Genomic DNA, 17,686 nt, shown 5'->3' on the forward strand with positions numbered 1-17,686 from the left:
TTGTAATTTTATCTTTTCCTTATTACACGTCATTGTTTAAACTTTCTGGTTGGCAAAGAATCTGTGTTAAGCAATAAACCCTTTAATAGTCTTGAAACTCTAGAACATTCTATATTTGATTATAAATAAATCACCGCTTAAATTTTTAAAGCTGTTTGACAAATGCTGAATTTCTGTGACACATACCTGTTAACATATGAAACAGTTCATGTGGTCTCTACTGCAGATGGATAGTGATTGAATAAATTAATTATAAAAGTACACATATATTAGAGAAATTTGTAGCATGTGTAGATATGTGTTGTATGAACATATTCCTTCTAATCTAAAATACATTTAATAAACAAATCATTCTATAAGAGCACCCAAAATGCATTGATAGTAAATTTACAAATGTATTGATGATATACGGTCACTAACAGTGTGTAACACTTTGGCTCCACCTACTTTCCTATTTCCACACATGAACTATCTGTTTATTGTAGCATGACTATCAGGGGGCCATAATGAAATGTAATAAACACATTGTAAAATAACCAAACTTGATTTTTAAAGTGATTAGATTGCAGAATAAAGACAATGACAGTATATTGACTATAAATAATAAAAAGCTTTGCTGAACACAGCATGATAGGACTACAACCAGTTAACTTGTTCACTTGAAGCAAGTGTGGACACAATATTATTTTTTGACACAATAAAGATAGGGACTTACAGTCCATAATATGGACACAACAACTCATTTGGACACAATATTGCACAATATTTAAAAAATCAATTTCAAAATCAGACCAGAAATAAACAAGCTATAGTCAAGAAATCAGAAAAAAAACTTGTTTCTGGCCCCTTTGTGGCCTCTAATTCTTACTTGGTTCACGTGTCAACCCCAAAAATCAATCCCAGTCTCCCTTTAGTGTACAGCACCTTGTAATACAATTTCAAAAAGATTCATTCAGTAATAGTCAAGTTATTGTGTTGACATCAGGAAAATGCACCCGATTTCTGAAAAGTTCAAGTCTTTACCCCAAAAAATCAATCCAAGTCTATGACCATTGTGGAATTATAGACTATTGAGGAACAATATTGTAGACTTTCGTATGCTTTTATTGGAGTTACATAGTTAAATTCCATGAAATGCTTGTTAAGGCCATCTTTGACCCCCAATTCTAAACCAGTTGGGGCCATAACCCCCCAAAATTCAATATCAACCGTTCTTTTGTGGTTTAGAACCTTGTTATAAAATCTAATGAAGATCAACCAACTAATACTCAAGTTACCGCAAGAAAACCAGGTGTCTATGGACGATCACAGCACCATACCAGTTAACAACAGCAACTTTTTTGCAATCATACAAGGCAATAAACAAAATTGGCACAAACTGGAAAAAATGCTTGGCAAAGGCTCAATTTTTACCCCAATTTTAAGCCTTATATATAAATCGGTTTCACACCAAGTCAATACACTGTTATTAGGTATATAAACATGTACATTTGTATGTGGTACATCTATATAGCAACTAGATTTTAATACTGTGACAAGTAATTAAGTAGCACACCAAATAAGAATCATGCAAAATGTGATTCATGGCTGGGAAGCCTTCATATTTTTATTTTTGATATTTTGTTTAAATTGTCATGATAAAAAGAAAGTAACATAGTGTTTTTCATATAACTCTTGTTCTTAGAAGATGAAAAATATATAGAATGTACCATAGAATTCAAAATTAAGGGAGATAACTCCGTAAATGACACTAAGGTCTCACTAACCACTTCTAACGTTTCCATTACTTTACATGTTAAAAAAGTAATTTTCAAAGTCTCACTGTGAATTCCCAGGACAAATGACATCTTAAAGCTGCATACCGTTGCGAAGCTTGGAAAATAAGGCTTCCAAAATCATTATGCTAATGGTACGATGATAGTAGAAATTCTTCACAAAATTTACTTGAATAAATAATACTGAAAATCCACATTTTTACCTGTTCTGCTAACTGACAGCATGGAGGCATATTACTCACACATGTAAACAATATTCATACACTTTTGTAGTTAATTACATATATGATTTTAAAGTACACATTCTCAGCTTTATTTTGACTACTTTTAATCATAATACACACAAATAATGCACTTACAATGCATATGTCTAGGTTCAGTGTGTTTTTGGTACTACATAGGGGATGGCCATTTGACCCGGAAGTGGTTAGTGAGACCTAAAATACAAAAGAAACTGTTGGATTTTCCATGTTGATTATCTCCTAAAAGGAGAGTGATTGGAATGAATATAATAAAACATTTCATCATATAGACCTATAAAGCGACTTAAAAACAAATAAAAATATATAGCCTTTTTTTAAGTGTATCACATTTTACAGAATTTGCATGATTCTTAAAAAGACTGCTACTTTAATTCAAAGTGATCTTCATGAAATGATGTTTAATCTTCAGGAATTTATTTGTCTATGTAGTGTTTCATTTTTATGTGCACATCTAGAATGGTTTGTATTAATGAAATAAAAGTTTTGATAAAGTTTAACAGTGCATTTTTTTTTAATGGAAAAACAAGAGAATTTTTTTTCTGTTTTATCCTACTGTTGTTGTATTGCTAAAAATCAAACATTTGCTACTAACTGAAAATACTTTAACTACCCAAACTTACGTTTTGTGAAAAATACTTCATCAAACCTTATGTTCCAAATAATAAGGCAATAATAATATATATAATATATTTTAATTGCTCAATAAATATATCATCGACAAGAAAAATAATAAATATTGACGAAACAAAAATATCACAGTCAATGAATTGAATTTCCTTTTAAGTGACAGTTTCTCTTTAGCCACATTAAAATACATGTATTTATTATAATAACAAGTAATGATGATTGTAGTTAGAAATCAAGATTTAATAAACGACTGTACTGAAGCAAGATATATAAAATATCAGGGTATTTTAAAATAAAATACAGTCTATGTGTGTATGAAGCATAAGAACAGGGTATATGGGAAGCCTCACTGAGCATTTTCTACACTCTTCATACAAATGTAGACTTTTTTTTACAATACCCTAATATTATTTTTATCCTGCAATGAAAACACTTTAAAAATGTTTTGATATAGGTAGAGTTTGTTTAGTTATGATGAAACCCTAATGTGCCCAGCCGAATTGATTTCATAGTTACACTTAATGCATGGGGGAACCCTTGCTTCATAGTAAGTTTAGGTAATTATGGGGGTTGCGCATGAAATGTGGGAAAAAATGTGCATGTACAAAATACAGCACAGCTGTATTCATCTCCATGTATTTGTATATAAGGACCATGATTGCAGGATAAATGACAGTCCCCTTTTTTAAGTGTAACTCTGAAATAAAAATTAAAAACCAGATGGAAGTTTCTTTCTATGATATGAAGAAAAATTTTAATACCAAAAAAAGGAAAATTAATCAAAGTATTTTCAGGTTAATGTACAAAGTGTGGAAAGATGGACGGACTACTATATATCATAATATTTCTGTCAAAAGACAGAAAAATTCAAAAAGTAAGTCATGAAGGTAATGAAAAATTGATGACACTGAGTCATTTAGAATAAGTGGAGTTCCAGTAACTAGACTGCTCTTCTCAAAAATTGGATCAATATAATAAAATTTAAAAAAAAAGACTGTAAGGAAACAAACAAATAAAAAAAAAAACAAAAACAAATATCTATTTAGAAAAATGAGAAAACTCAACAAAGATGATGAATTTGTAAAGGAAAAGAATCTATGGATTCTTAGTATGTGAAAAACGGGCTTCCAATAATTTTATATACATATTACATTTCACTTATTTTTAGTTTTCTCCTTATAGCATTTTTTAAAGACAACATTTCATTTTCATTACAACTAAAATACGATATTGAGACAATGTACTCATGGGGCAAAGTTCATTCTGGTAGTATTTTTGACTAAAACAACTCATGCCATTACGTCCCAGAGTCCCTGTAATGTAAATCCATCTCGAAGTTTCTCTACAGCTAGACCAAGTTCTTCTGAATATACTGGATCCCTGTCTTTGTCCTTGTTACCATCAGCAAAGTACGCCTGCAATCACGAAACTAATGTCAGTAGATGGTAGTAAGATTGTGCAAGTGAAATGTCACGAACGAAGATGCACCTAGTGTCATGCTGAGTACATGTATACCCCAACTTCTTAGAATACTTTCCCAAAGGAATCTGATATCAGAAAACAACCAAAATTACTTAAAATGTATGCCCCGTCTACATAAAGCCACAAACCAAATTTGAATCAAATCATTGCTGCAAAACGTATTTGTAGCATAAAGGCTAATAAACACAACACAATGAAATTTTCAGATCTGTGAGTTTACAATAATTTTTTTTACAGTGTCTGTATCTTACAGCAAATGCATCAGAGGATCCACCTGTATCTATCTCTACATCATCTTGTACATTCTCTACTGTCAGATCTTCTCCTTGTAACTGGAATATTATGATATACCATCCTTCATACATAAATCTAAACTTAACTGTGTATTGGAGAGTCAGCATTACCATTCATTATTTTGGTCTATACCCAACTTACTCCACCCCATACACAATAATTACTTGATTTATGAACAATCCAGAGACATTATTCAATATATCACTATACTCTGAATTGTCATCCTCTATCAACGTTATATCACCCTATGGACCAAACTTATTTCTCCACAAATTTATCATTGGTATGAAAGTGTAAAGAAATAAGTAAAACAAAATATGATATGGATGTTTTGGTGATATGACTGTTACAAGGTTATTAAAATCTAATTACCCAACTCATCCTTGATCTAATGCAATGAGTATATACAAATGTTTATATAATTTCTAATTTATTTTAAATTTTAAATTTATCTTAAAGACTAGTTAATGTCATGAATTATGATAAAATACTAACTATAAGGAAAGAATTTGATAATATGAATATAATTATATTACCAGTTTAATGCAGACACAAAATTTGCAATAAAAAATTATTACCCTCTCTTCTGTCTCAAACTCTATACCAAATATAGGACATGAACTGTAGACTCTGTGTAAACTTTGGATCTCTTTCACTGTACCTTGGAGCTTCTCAGCTGGGTCAATTCTAAACCCTAACACATATCCTCCACTCTGTAATATCAAAATATAGTTTTACAACAGGGTTGATATTAGATTTCTTGCAACACATATATCCTCCACTCTGTAATATCGAAGTATAGTTTATAATAGGGTTAATTCCTATCTCTAGCAACAGGTATCCTCCACTATGTAATAATTATCAAAATACAGTTTACAATGGGATCAATTCTAAACCCGAACACATCCTCCTCTCTGTAATATTTATCACAATACAGTTTACTATCGGGTTAATTTAGGTTTCTAGCAACACATATTCTCCACTCTGTAATATCAAAATCATATTCTCCACTCTGTAATATCAAAATATAGTTTACATAAGGTTGATTCAGGTCTCAAGAATATACACCCCTCTTAGCAATATCTTAATACTGATATACATGTATATGTAAATTATCATACATCACATTACAATCCATATCAACCCCCAAGATTAGCATCAAAGCACCTTAGTATTAGATCAGTGTCAATTCTCTGTCAAATACTGAAAGAGTAATCAAGGGAACCAAGATTCTAGCTGAGATCAAAAGAATGTAATCCAGGGACAAAAACAGACATGGAAAACACATATATACAACAAAGAACATAAAATAACCAAAATATTATATACAAAGTAACAAAAGTAACTGAGTAACTCAGACTCCACTAAAAACTGGAAGCATGCACCATGTGGACCGATAGGAAAAGTGTTAAATTTGCTATCATCGTTTATTCAAAATTTATCTGAAAATAAGGTTCTATTATGTCTGGTCCATGATATTTTTATTTGTTTTTCTCCCTTTTTTCTTATAAATTTCAAATTTTGTAATGGTACATTGATCTCTATGGTTCTACCTTCTAGGCTAACATTAACACATGTTTATGCACAGCTACCGTACATTATTTGTATGTATACCAATATTTTGTAAATTGTATTATGTACTTATGTGTCTAAACCAATCATTATATATATATATTATACATGATCAAATAATATAAAGAATAAATTTCCCTTGATTAATCACACAGCAAAAAATGCATATGTCCTTTACTTGGGTATAGCATTGGAATAACTATTTCAATGCTATACCCAACTAAAAGACATATGCATTTTTTGCTGTGTAAATGGACTCACCTGTTGAGAACTTTCTACAACTAATGCCAATCCAAACTTTGAATCCCTGATCTTGACAGTTTTCTGGAAAAAAAACCAAGTGCATATTTAAATTAAACCTATTCTTGTTGCTTAAGTAGCCTAGAGTAATACATCAGTCAATTTAACAAAAAAGGGTCAAACTGATCATAATTTATGCATCCAAATGCATTTTTTGATTGTGACCTCTTTACTAAGAATCAACTTTAAAACATAGGATAACTGCACTATTAGTAGTATTTTACCTAATTAAACAAGAAAATATTTAACAAGATTAAAAAAAAAGAACCTCTCCGTCCCCCACATTGCCAGGGAAAATGATATCTTCAAGGTGCAAAATGCAAAACTTGGATAATAAGGATTTCATAATCATTACATTAATGGTATGATTAGAGGCATTTTTCACAAAATTGACTTGAAAAAATGATACAGAAAATCTTTATTTTTTACTGTTTCTTAGTAATTCACAGCAGTGGCAAATTGCTCCAAAATGTTCATACAGGTTTGTAGTATATGAAAAATATGGTAACGCATTATCAGCTTTTTTACTACTATTGATCAAAATTCTGACTACACAAAGGGTGGGCATTCAACCCAAAAGTAATAAGTGAGAGTGACGGAGACCTAAAGCCTATATTTGGATTATCTTCCCTTGCAGGGACAATGATTATCTTTTTGAATGCACATCTAATTCTACAGATTTAGCCTAGAATTACTAAAAAAATCATTAATATTAATTGTCAGAGCAGTTTAAATATAGATATGTTTTTGAGATATCATTAAACATGTGGATCTATAAGTTTCATTATCTCCCCTTGCATGGATACAACACTAGTGACTAGTTATGTACTCTTAATGCACATCTAGCTTCCATAGAATTTCATAAGAATCCATTGTGTGGATTAGGGGCTGTTGTGCTTACAAAGATGTGTGGACAGAAAAAGAGACAAATGGATGGTTTGAAAATAATATAGACAAGACCATTCCTATATACCCCCAAACTTTGTTGAAAGGGATTGTACAAGATAATAAAGTAATCTATCTTTCTGTTCCATCTTCAATACAATAAAACAAGCAAAATTTATGGCTGAAATATTGTATAAACATTTATCATATGACAGTATGTTTACTTACCATCTGTAGATAAGGTATACTGACATTAAACGATTCATTGATGTTGGCATGCCATACTAATCTCACATTAGTTATAAAGAATGTTCCTAAGTTTCCCTGTAACATGCAAAATATAAATATATATGTCTAAAGAAAGGTTATCTGATACAATAATACAAAAAACTTGCAAAATGAAAACCAAAAAAAATCACTTAGTTAATCGAATAATTTCAGTACATGTAATGACAAATCAATACCTCAATCTAACAAAACTCAGATTGGGCAACAAGTAGTGTTGATGATACCTACAAAATTTGAAAATTAACATGCCAGTCCTTTCCTTCAAAATTCTCAATGACTAGCCCAAATAATAGAGAACTGAATAGAATTCAACTAGCCTGAAACAAGAGATGTACACATCATTTCACTAGCCCGAATCAATTTTTACTTGTCCCAGGCTTTGGGCTAGTGGGTAAAGGCCAGCACTTACATGCTAAATTTTGCGGTAAAATCTGAAAAGGCAGCGTAATGAAATATTTTGCAGTGTTTGGTCTTGACTGCAAGAAACATCAATGATTTTGAATTTGGATCTTTCTGGAGCATTTTTACAAATAGGGTTTTGAGTCAAACTTGACAAAAAAAATTGTTTTAGCAGGACAGTGGTCAAAATTCTTATTTTGAACCCTGATATGGTAGACATGAATCAGTAAATACCTGATCACTTGAAAGATTCCATACTCCATTAACTTTATCATATACTTGTTCCTGTGGTAGAAGACGTAATTGTTTGTTGTGAATCAGTGCTCCTCTTAACTTTAGATCTCTGTATAACTTTGATGTTTCATATGCTCTGTCAATCACAACATTTACAGAAAATACAATTACAAATTACATGTACAAACTGTTCCATTGAAACACAAGAAACAGACAGAGAGGTAATTTTTCAATTTATAGAGGGTAGTTCAGTTGTGGAAACTCTCAATAAATTGAATTAAATATATAGACTCAACTTGAAATTGAGGTACTTTGTTTTCAAATTATAGAGGGTGTCCAGTTGTCATAACTCTCAATAAATTGAATTAAATATATAGACTCAGCTTTAAATTGCTTGGAGTCCCAAGACAAAAATATGCCTTCCACCAGTACCTTACACATGTATGTTTTAATGGAAGTCATAACTTAAACAATAAAATAGGGCATCTAATGGAGCATTAAATGATACTGCCATGTTTTGTTGAATTTAACATCCATGGATACAGGCTAAATTACAAATCATCACATAAGAACAAATTTCAATTCGAACTTCAATGTTTATCAAGACTTCATTATTTCCAAAAAAACTATCTTTCACCTTTTCATTCCAATTACTTGAAAAAAAAATTAACTATTCCTATTCCAAAAAAAGAGAACTTTAACTAATGAAGAAAAAATAAGTGGAGATACAAAAAAAGAATTGAAACATAATACCCAAATAGAACCAACTTTCATAATTCTTTAACATTCAAAGAAAGATAACTCCAATTAATCAAACAAATTTCGAAGGAATAGCCATAACTTTAGTGTAAATGAAATACAAATTTCATATTGATCTGTATTTTATGATACTATATAACTATACAAACTTTGCAAAAGAATAATCAACATCTTCTGAAATTATTATCTAGAAACCCTTCATGTGGCAGGATATAAAAACTAAAGTGCTATTGCATCATTTTTTTTTAAATTTAAGTCTTTTTGGATGTCCAGATTTTAGGATAATGAATTACTTTGACATGTGTATGTCAACCATTTAAGAACCACTACCATTTGTTCATTCTCTATTTATAAAATGATTTTTCTAAGCAATATGTACATTGTGTATACAAGCAAAGAAATGGCCATTTACATATATAGACTGCAATGTGTGATTTTGTTAACTAAAGTCATCAAAGACCTATTGGATTTTTCTAAAAGCCATGATGATGAACTAAAATAAAAATTAAATTTTATTAAAATCAAATGACCATCATCTCTGAATTCTGTGTCAACTACACTATGGGTCAGAGGTTTGGAAAGACAAGTCTAAATTCTGGTGTGAGACCACAATTAATTCCCTTGTGTTTTCATAGTATATGAATATAGAAGGTACCTTCTTCATTTTTTCATGTTTTTACTGGAAACTTATTTGCTGAAGTTTTTTTCATCTGCTCAAATGTGTATATTGAAATGCACTTGAAAATTAATTGTTGTCTCATGCTTTCTAAATCAAAAGTACAGTAACTCTCCATGCTTTGTTTTGCTTTTTTTTCAAGGAGTCTTCATGGTAAGTAGGCCAGTAAATCATTCACACTTTACCAAAATGCATATATGAACCTCAATAGAATAATCAATATAAAGTATGTTTATAACCTGTGGACTGCAATCACTGTGGTGAACAATCGTGGTGAACCAGGGATCTAAAGGTAAAAAATCATTTGATTTTTTTTTAACATATCATGCATTTACCAACAATAAGATACAGTTTTGAATATCAAGATTTTTTCCATAAAACTCAAGTTCATATTGTAAATTTACTTTTCCACTATAAATATATGAGAAAATTAAAAAGGTTTTATAAAGATGCCATGTAATAAGATGAATTTGCATACTGCAATATTGAACATTTCAAAATATTACATAAGATTTAATATTTGTTTTCTTGATGACGTTTGTTCTTCTTTTAGTTGCTGTTAAATTTTCAGAGATTTATTTATGGACTTAACTTTTCACTTATACCTTACTTACTAAATTTGTGAAAATGAATTCAAATCTTGTATTATTGCACTTGGTTAATACATATAATGCTTCAGTAGTCCCTCTTAGTTTCTGCAAGAAAATAGTTTTATTAAACAAAAACTGTGAGAGAATACATGTATATCTTTTAAGGAGGTAGACCTAGTGAAAAAGACACAAACTTACAAATCATTGGACCATTTGTATTCAGCATTTTACATAAGTCTCATGTAACCATCAAAGTAGCTTGGACTGATTTCATTCTGTTTCAAATGAAAGCTTGATAGGCTTTGGCAAAATTGAATATGATACAAACATATCACTGATTTCAAGAGTTATGTCCCTTATTCTAGGTCTACCTCCTTAAATACTTAAACATAATATCAATATAAAATAAATAAGACCACTGACCTATATCCCTGCCTCACAAAAGATACTATGACCATGACCTCAAAATGAATATTTTTTGTGGTGAGTAAAGCCTCTAGCTAATAACAACTTGTGCAAGTTCAATTAAATTCTGTTTAAGCTTTTTTTTTTATAGATAAACCATTCATCATAAAATAGATAATAAAGCCAAATTTTATAGACAAAAACTTAATAACATGCTGGAAGATAAAATGATATCTGTCAGGGAATTAAAAAAACATTTAACGGTATGGGTTATCTCCTATCATACTGTGCTGCATAATCAAGTATTGAATTACAGGTAATAATAATTCATGAATATTGCATATAATTATGCAATATTTTCATTTTAAATGAATTTCACTACATAATTTATTTTTCAGTTGTGGTATTAAAGCCACCACTACATACTGGCATAATAATTAAAAATAAAATTTGCATAAGTACGCAGTTACATGTATCTATGAAAGTGTCATATATTTTTGCACATGATGCAGAATCACACAAAATCAACATGGAATCAAAATTGTCCATTTATCAAAAATACTGTATGGTAATGCCCACCAAGAGAGAACTTTAAAAGGCACATGTATTCAAAATTAAACGTATGTATTGCTTCCTTGCAACCTCAAGTTTTATAGGTTCCTTGTAGTAATTACTTACAGACTGGGCTGCTTTTGATGATATGTTGATGACATTGTTAAAACCAATGGCTGCAAAATGAAATACATGTATGCAAAATTTTCAATGGTTAGCTTTTAATCAATCTGTTTTTAAATGTGATTGTTTATTTGAATATTGACCAAATGTTATGAGAATTGTGTCAATTAGTTATCTTTCAAAAAGAAAATTTGTCACAAAAGTAAAACATTATGAACTTCTATGGTGACAGAACTTGAAGGGCAAGTTGAATAAATTAAACTTTTTCCACTGTGTAATTTGAGCAATAAGTTATTTTCCTTTAATACTTGTCTAGCTATGTAATATAAACTTACACAAGTTCACCCGGGGTAGAGCCATTGAGTGCCAAATTATTCTCAGATTTGTCACTATCAGTCTACCTGAAATAACAAAATCTTATCAATTGTACATGTTGTAAGAGAACATGTTTTTAAAGATAAAAGTCAGCATTATAATTAATCAAGACTAATTACAATGAGCCTATACATAATTGTTTTCACTACAATAATAATATTTCATTAGTCAATGCTGATCTGTGGCACTGCCATGCTGATCTAATATAGGTCCTGAAACTTATCCTGAAACAAATGATGAGATGGAGATACAGAAATCAGGATCACTAAATAATCTAGCTCCTTTAGCAAGATTTATGAGAACTCATTCCCTGAAGGCATCGCCCACTTTGCCAATGAAGTCCAGCACACTAACCATTAAACCACCAGTTATCCCCAAAATCATCAGTTACTGTAGTGATTCAGTGTGCTAGACTTCAGCAGCCAGACGGGTGACATTGTAATCATGGTAAGGGAACGAGTTCGTCCTTGTAAATACATGTATTACACACCATTATTTTCACAGTGAATTGGAAAGATGTCATGCAACAGTAATTTACAGTAGAAAATTTCATGTATTAATGTGATTAAGTTATACCTCTGTCTCCATTGTTCCCTTTAGTGTCTTCTACAGCATTCAGTGAATCAATCAACTTTTCTCCCGCTCTCATCTTCATTTGCCTAAAGTATAAAATAGCTTTTATATATTACTTATGTCAAATATTTCTAAGTCAACAGATAAATATTTTTGACTGACATTATTGTAAAAACTGTTTCAATTGTTTACAGCTTACAGTCATTGGTTAATAAATAAGCAATCATAATTTTAAATACTTTCTTAAATGTCTGTCTAGTATTCCCTGCAGATGGTTTTAGAAGGATGGAAGTGTTTTATATTTATAAGCAAGGAGAACCAATCAGTCTCGGAAAACATTTGCCAGCTTTGATGGTTGAATACTAATCAAATCATTGTTTTTTTCAAGATAGGAAAATGTTCAACAGTATGATGCCCAAATTTTTACTAAAATTGACATTATTAGCCTTATCAATGTTGGACAATTCGGACAACTACAAATTAAGAGAGTGTATAAGGTTAATTTACATAATAAATTAGGCTACTACCAATTTTTATCCTGTTACAGAGATAGAAACTAACCTAAAATTTCAACTAGCCGGCAGGATCAGTAGACTTAAAAATCTACTGGTCCTGATAAAAATGATCATTTATTACCACAACTACATAAAACAATCAATAACACATTCAAGGTCTAATAAACTATGAATATCAAGTTTATCTGTGTCCATATCACTATCATCTTCGTTTTTAACATAAGGAGCCTGACCATAGGTCTCCTTGCTTGTTGTCTTGAAACATTCCCGAGTTCAACAGCACTAGTGGAGTCGAAATGCTTAATGTCTCTGTTGCGAAACATAATAAATAATAGATCAAATAACACATGTTGGCTTAGCTTTGATCTTCAGTCACTTTTTAAAAGTTTCATTTCTGAGAAACCTCTTTCTGTGTTGTTTTCAGGACAACATTCCAGCCAATCATGATTCTTTTGCCATGAAGTTTGAATTTTTTGTTTCTGTTTGTCTGTCTTATTGATCTATTACCTCTTCAGCCTCTCCTCATCGATTATTTTCTGTTTTTTATCCTGTTGTTTCGCCCCTTCCAGATATCTCCATATATTTTCCCATTTGTTAACAAAGACCCTACCTCAGGACATTTAACAATACTATTATCCCCTTCTATTAAGTTCTAAGTAGTAATGACAGGTATCATGCATAACAACTAATTACAGAAGAAGCCACAGGTATAAAGTAAGATTGCATTCCAATTAGCAATGAAATTTCAACAAGCCACCGGATAGTTCGTAGAAAAAAATCTACCATTGGAAATTTACTTGCCTTGGACCAGCATTAATTTCAATCCCTGCCTGTATATTGGAAGTTAAAGGAGACGTGACACAAAAAAATATTTTTTTAAAATTTTTGGTTTGTTTGATTTATAACACATAATATACATAATCAAAACACCCCTTGTACTTCGTCACTTACGTCGTTTAATTGAAGATAAATAGATTCAAAATCAAGGATGACCCAAATCATATGAATTTTAATTAGCCATGTGGTCACATGACCAAGTAAAGTCAATGGTTTTCAATTCATAGATCGAGTGGTTGAAATGCATGGGCCTTCTGCATTTTTTACATGATTTCTACAACTGAGAGTGGAAATACAAAAATGTATTGAAAGTTTTGGTTAACCAGCAAATATATACTCATCAAATAATAATAGTAATTAAACTTTATTTTGAGAGGGTAACACATTTAGTGTACAAGAACTAATCTTCCCTGAGGCCCTCATGCAACACAAATGGAGTCAGAAATTATATACACATAAGTCTGTTTCTAAACATGACAAAATAGTACTAGAACAAAAAAAACAACAAACAAAACAAAACAGAACAAAAGTAACTAATACAAGTATGTATTATTGTTATAAAAAGTAAGTAAGTGTGATTTGTAGACACATAGTTAACTTATCTATAAGAAATTCTGGCGCTAGACCTTTAACTATTGTATGCATAAGCAAATATTTATGATATTTAATCCTATGGTCAACATTCATAACACCAAGTTTTCTGAATAATGGGGCAGAGAATTCAAACCACTTCAAGAAGGAAATGATAAACAATGTCAGAAATATTACACTATTACATGTACAAATGTACGAGGACTAGACTACCCACAGTGAGACAACACCACTTCTGTTTGAAGATTACATAGAAATGTTTCATTATGTTTTGTCATGTAAGATTGAACTTTTCACATAAAGTAAATTAAATTCATATTCTAAAATATAAACTGTTCCAATCTCGATCTTCAATGAAAATACAGGGTTACTCCTGACAAGTGTACCAGTACAAGGGAGTATAATACATGTATAAAGTCCCTGCAGGTACAGAGGATAATACGAACATGTTTATTTTTTTATTGATTTTTGATCATTTTATTTGATAGCCAAAAAGGGTGTCTGGCTGAAGATTCCTCATGTTCTAAATCTTATTTATTAAAATTAAATATTTTAACAGACCTGCAAAAACATATTGTCTGTACCAGAAAAGCTCCCTTAAACTCACCTAGGATCACATTTTATATACTGTGTATTGTGTAAAATTGTAAATTGTTTTATTTAAAAATCTGTAAGACAAAAGAAATTCAATTATATTTCAATTATTATCAAAGTCATACACCTGTGTGTCACCAGTCGCCTCACCATGTAAAGATAAAAGAAGCCACCCACACTATCTCTTGATCATAATTAAGTCTACCAGGCTTGTTTATTAATATAACCCAGTGGCAAAGAATGATACACAGTGTTACTATTTTATTTGTACCCTCCTGTTCAAGTCCTAAAAATAGTGTGCAAAGTAGTTGTGTATTCACCATGCAGGAATGTATGCCTAACGAAAATGAAAAGCTGACAGAAAATGAGAAGAACTTTATTCTTCTTACTTTCTAAACACAATTATTACACCCATACACAGATCAGTCAGATCAGTGTACCACTCTGCAATTTTATCAGGCATTTGTATACATTTTAAATGTCCCCAAATGGAGATTGAAAACCAGTTACGTAGCACTTCCATATATGGTAATTGAACGTTACTTCTGGTTTTCATTTAGGCATATTAATTTAATGTCGTCATGAAAACACAAATAAATCATTCTAACTTCATTTAGCGCTAACCTGATTGGAAAACGCTTGTTACACTCGTATCTAAACATACTATTGTTTTTGTAAATAATAATTAGAAACGTTTAATAATGATATTTTTGTGTTACATCTAATTAAATAGAAGGCAAAGTCCTCATACTGGAAATATCATCCAAATAGGAAATTACACAACCACTGCCATTGGTTAATACTCAGGCCTGTCAGTTATATATATGCATACTGTAGCCTATAACAATATAAGACAAAAGCCGAGACAAAATTGTCACAAAATTATGCATATGCATTTCAGTTATAGAGTTTAATTTGGAAAACGCTGAAAGTTGTGAGGACACTGAAGTATCAGTTCCTTATTAACTTTTATTTTCTTTAAGACTCCTTACGCCGGGTTGACATCGAATCTGACATCTCTATCTTCCCACAGGTCAGCCATTTTGATGCTAAATATTTCTAAGGAAAAAGTCGTTTATTATTTTGGAATTACATTAGAAATGGGTATCTTACAATGCGTACATGGGACTAAGATGGGTACTACTATCTCTCGACTAAAAAAGATCTAGGAAGTCCTGGGACTATAGGGGAAGTCCGAGGACAAATGGGGCGTCTGATTTTTATGTTTTTGCTTTAAAAGATAAATTCGATTATTAGTATGCGACATACAAAGTTTTATTGAAAATAAATTATTTTTTAAAGCACAAATATTACTTTGACTTTTTCACTGATGAAGACCTAACAGTACGGTAATTAACTGAATCAAGTTCGGTTGTGATTTGATTAAATTACGGATGTACAAGATGAGAAAGAAGTTGATTACAAAGACGGTAAAAATAATGTTAATGATAATGTTAATGATATTATTATTAATAATAATAATAACATTAAAAAAAATATTGATAGTAAAAATAATGGAATATTGAAATTTATTATTATTATTATTATTATTATTATTATTATTATTATTGAAAAACTAGACATATGTCTGTTTTTTTTTTTTTTTTTTTTTTTTTTTTTTTTTGTAGAACTTTTCTGGATTATCTTATGTAGTTACCGTAGTTTCTTGGAGCATGTTACTGTAAATGTACATGAATGTGGATTTTTGTAGAACTCTCAACCGTATACGTTTCCGGACCCCATAACGAATAAGTAACCGGAAAAAATCACAGGAAAGAAGGTCACAAGAAAAAATAGTCGCAGGGAAAATATTAATATGTTACAGTGCTTTTTAATTGATATGTCGGAGAAATAAACAGGAAACCACGATTGTCACGACGATGTCATTAACCTGTATCTTGTATATTTAGTTATTTACTTGGGTATGGTGGTCAGATGTTTTTAGAGTATTGTTCTCAAACGCCGTAAAAAGAAACCTGATGTGTTACCCGACTCTATTGAATCATTAAATGTTATAAAATGTATAATCATGGATCATGGATATTGTAACCATTGATTCAAATATGCACAGTATTGTACTCAAATATAAACTTCAATAAAAATTAAGAATTTTATTGTTCAAGATGTAATGGTTTTCCTCAGAGCCCAAGATAAAAACTGTCAACCTTAAATTTTCATCTTGTTTTATGTAAGTGATTTTCAGATGAAAATATCGCCACTTTGACTCCTTGATTCCAACTTAATAATATATATATATATATATATTATTTGTTGTGACATGCATCATGAATTTGATCCTCTATCCTACATAATAACACCTAAATGAACTGTCCCGTACTACCATACATCGTGTATTAAGTTACAGCCCTAGATTAATCCTACGAGTAGGAATCACCTGGCCAGCGAAAGCTATATTTTTATATAGCCTAGCTGGCCGAGTGGTCTAGGGCGCTGGGCTTAGTGCAGGCGGTGTTGCCATAGATGTCACAGCGGTACGAGTTCGAGTCCCGCGAAGGGAACGACCAAAAAATTGCATCGCAAATTTGACAGTTCTAACATCGTTGGGAATTTTTCAGACCTTCTCTCTCTCTATATATATACATATATATATAAGTAGAATGTAACACCAGAACTATGAATGGCTAAAAACTATTCTGACGGAAGTGACGAAATTTGTCGACACGGTTGCGCAAGTGCGGTGCGAGGTTCATCTTTTAATATGATATTGAGCTCCGTCCATCAAAAGCATAGCTTAAAATCATATTATACTTTGTTTATAATGAATTGACCACGTTTTCTCAAAATTTGTCTATAAACAAAATTGAATTGAATCAAATTGCATTAATTTATATGAAATGAGTCGTACGTCAATATTGGACAGGTACTAATTTCTCTGTAATTAGATCTTGCCCCCACCGGAATTTACTTCGGATTTACCGTAATTACCTTTTTTTTTGTGGGTTTATGTGCACCACTA

The 17,686-nt window shown here is 31.0% G+C and overlaps 1 protein-coding gene across 2 annotated transcripts; it reads right to left on the bottom strand.

Annotated features, from left to right (window-relative positions):
* Positions 1-2,711: 2,711 nt before the first annotated feature.
* On the bottom strand, positions 2,712-15,807 carry LOC148603188 (BBSome complex member BBS5-like). 2 transcript variants are annotated; one of them, XM_088552950.1, is made up of 12 exons: positions 15,702-15,807; positions 12,176-12,258; positions 11,560-11,625; positions 11,228-11,277; positions 10,169-10,249; positions 9,794-9,840; positions 8,120-8,255; positions 7,427-7,522; positions 6,275-6,337; positions 5,020-5,154; positions 4,399-4,479; positions 2,712-4,080 (listed from the first exon to the last, which is right to left on the bottom strand). In XM_088552950.1, the coding sequence occupies exons 1-12, from the start codon at positions 15,749-15,751 to the stop codon at positions 3,955-3,957; spliced, it is 1,014 nt and encodes a 337-aa protein (XP_088409076.1). In that variant the 5' UTR covers positions 15,752-15,807; the 3' UTR covers positions 2,712-3,954. The 2 variants fall into 2 exon arrangements, with proteins under 2 accessions (XP_088409076.1, XP_088409077.1); XM_088552951.1 differs by having other exon boundaries at positions 15,677-15,761.
* Positions 15,808-17,686: the final 1,879 nt, after the last annotated feature.

This window comes from Perna viridis, chromosome 11 (genome assembly GCF_037379345.1).
Source record: "Perna viridis isolate PV_CMFRI_1.1 ecotype Kerala chromosome 11, ASM3737934v1, whole genome shotgun sequence".
Taxonomy (NCBI): domain Eukaryota; kingdom Metazoa; phylum Mollusca; class Bivalvia; order Mytilida; family Mytilidae; genus Perna; species Perna viridis.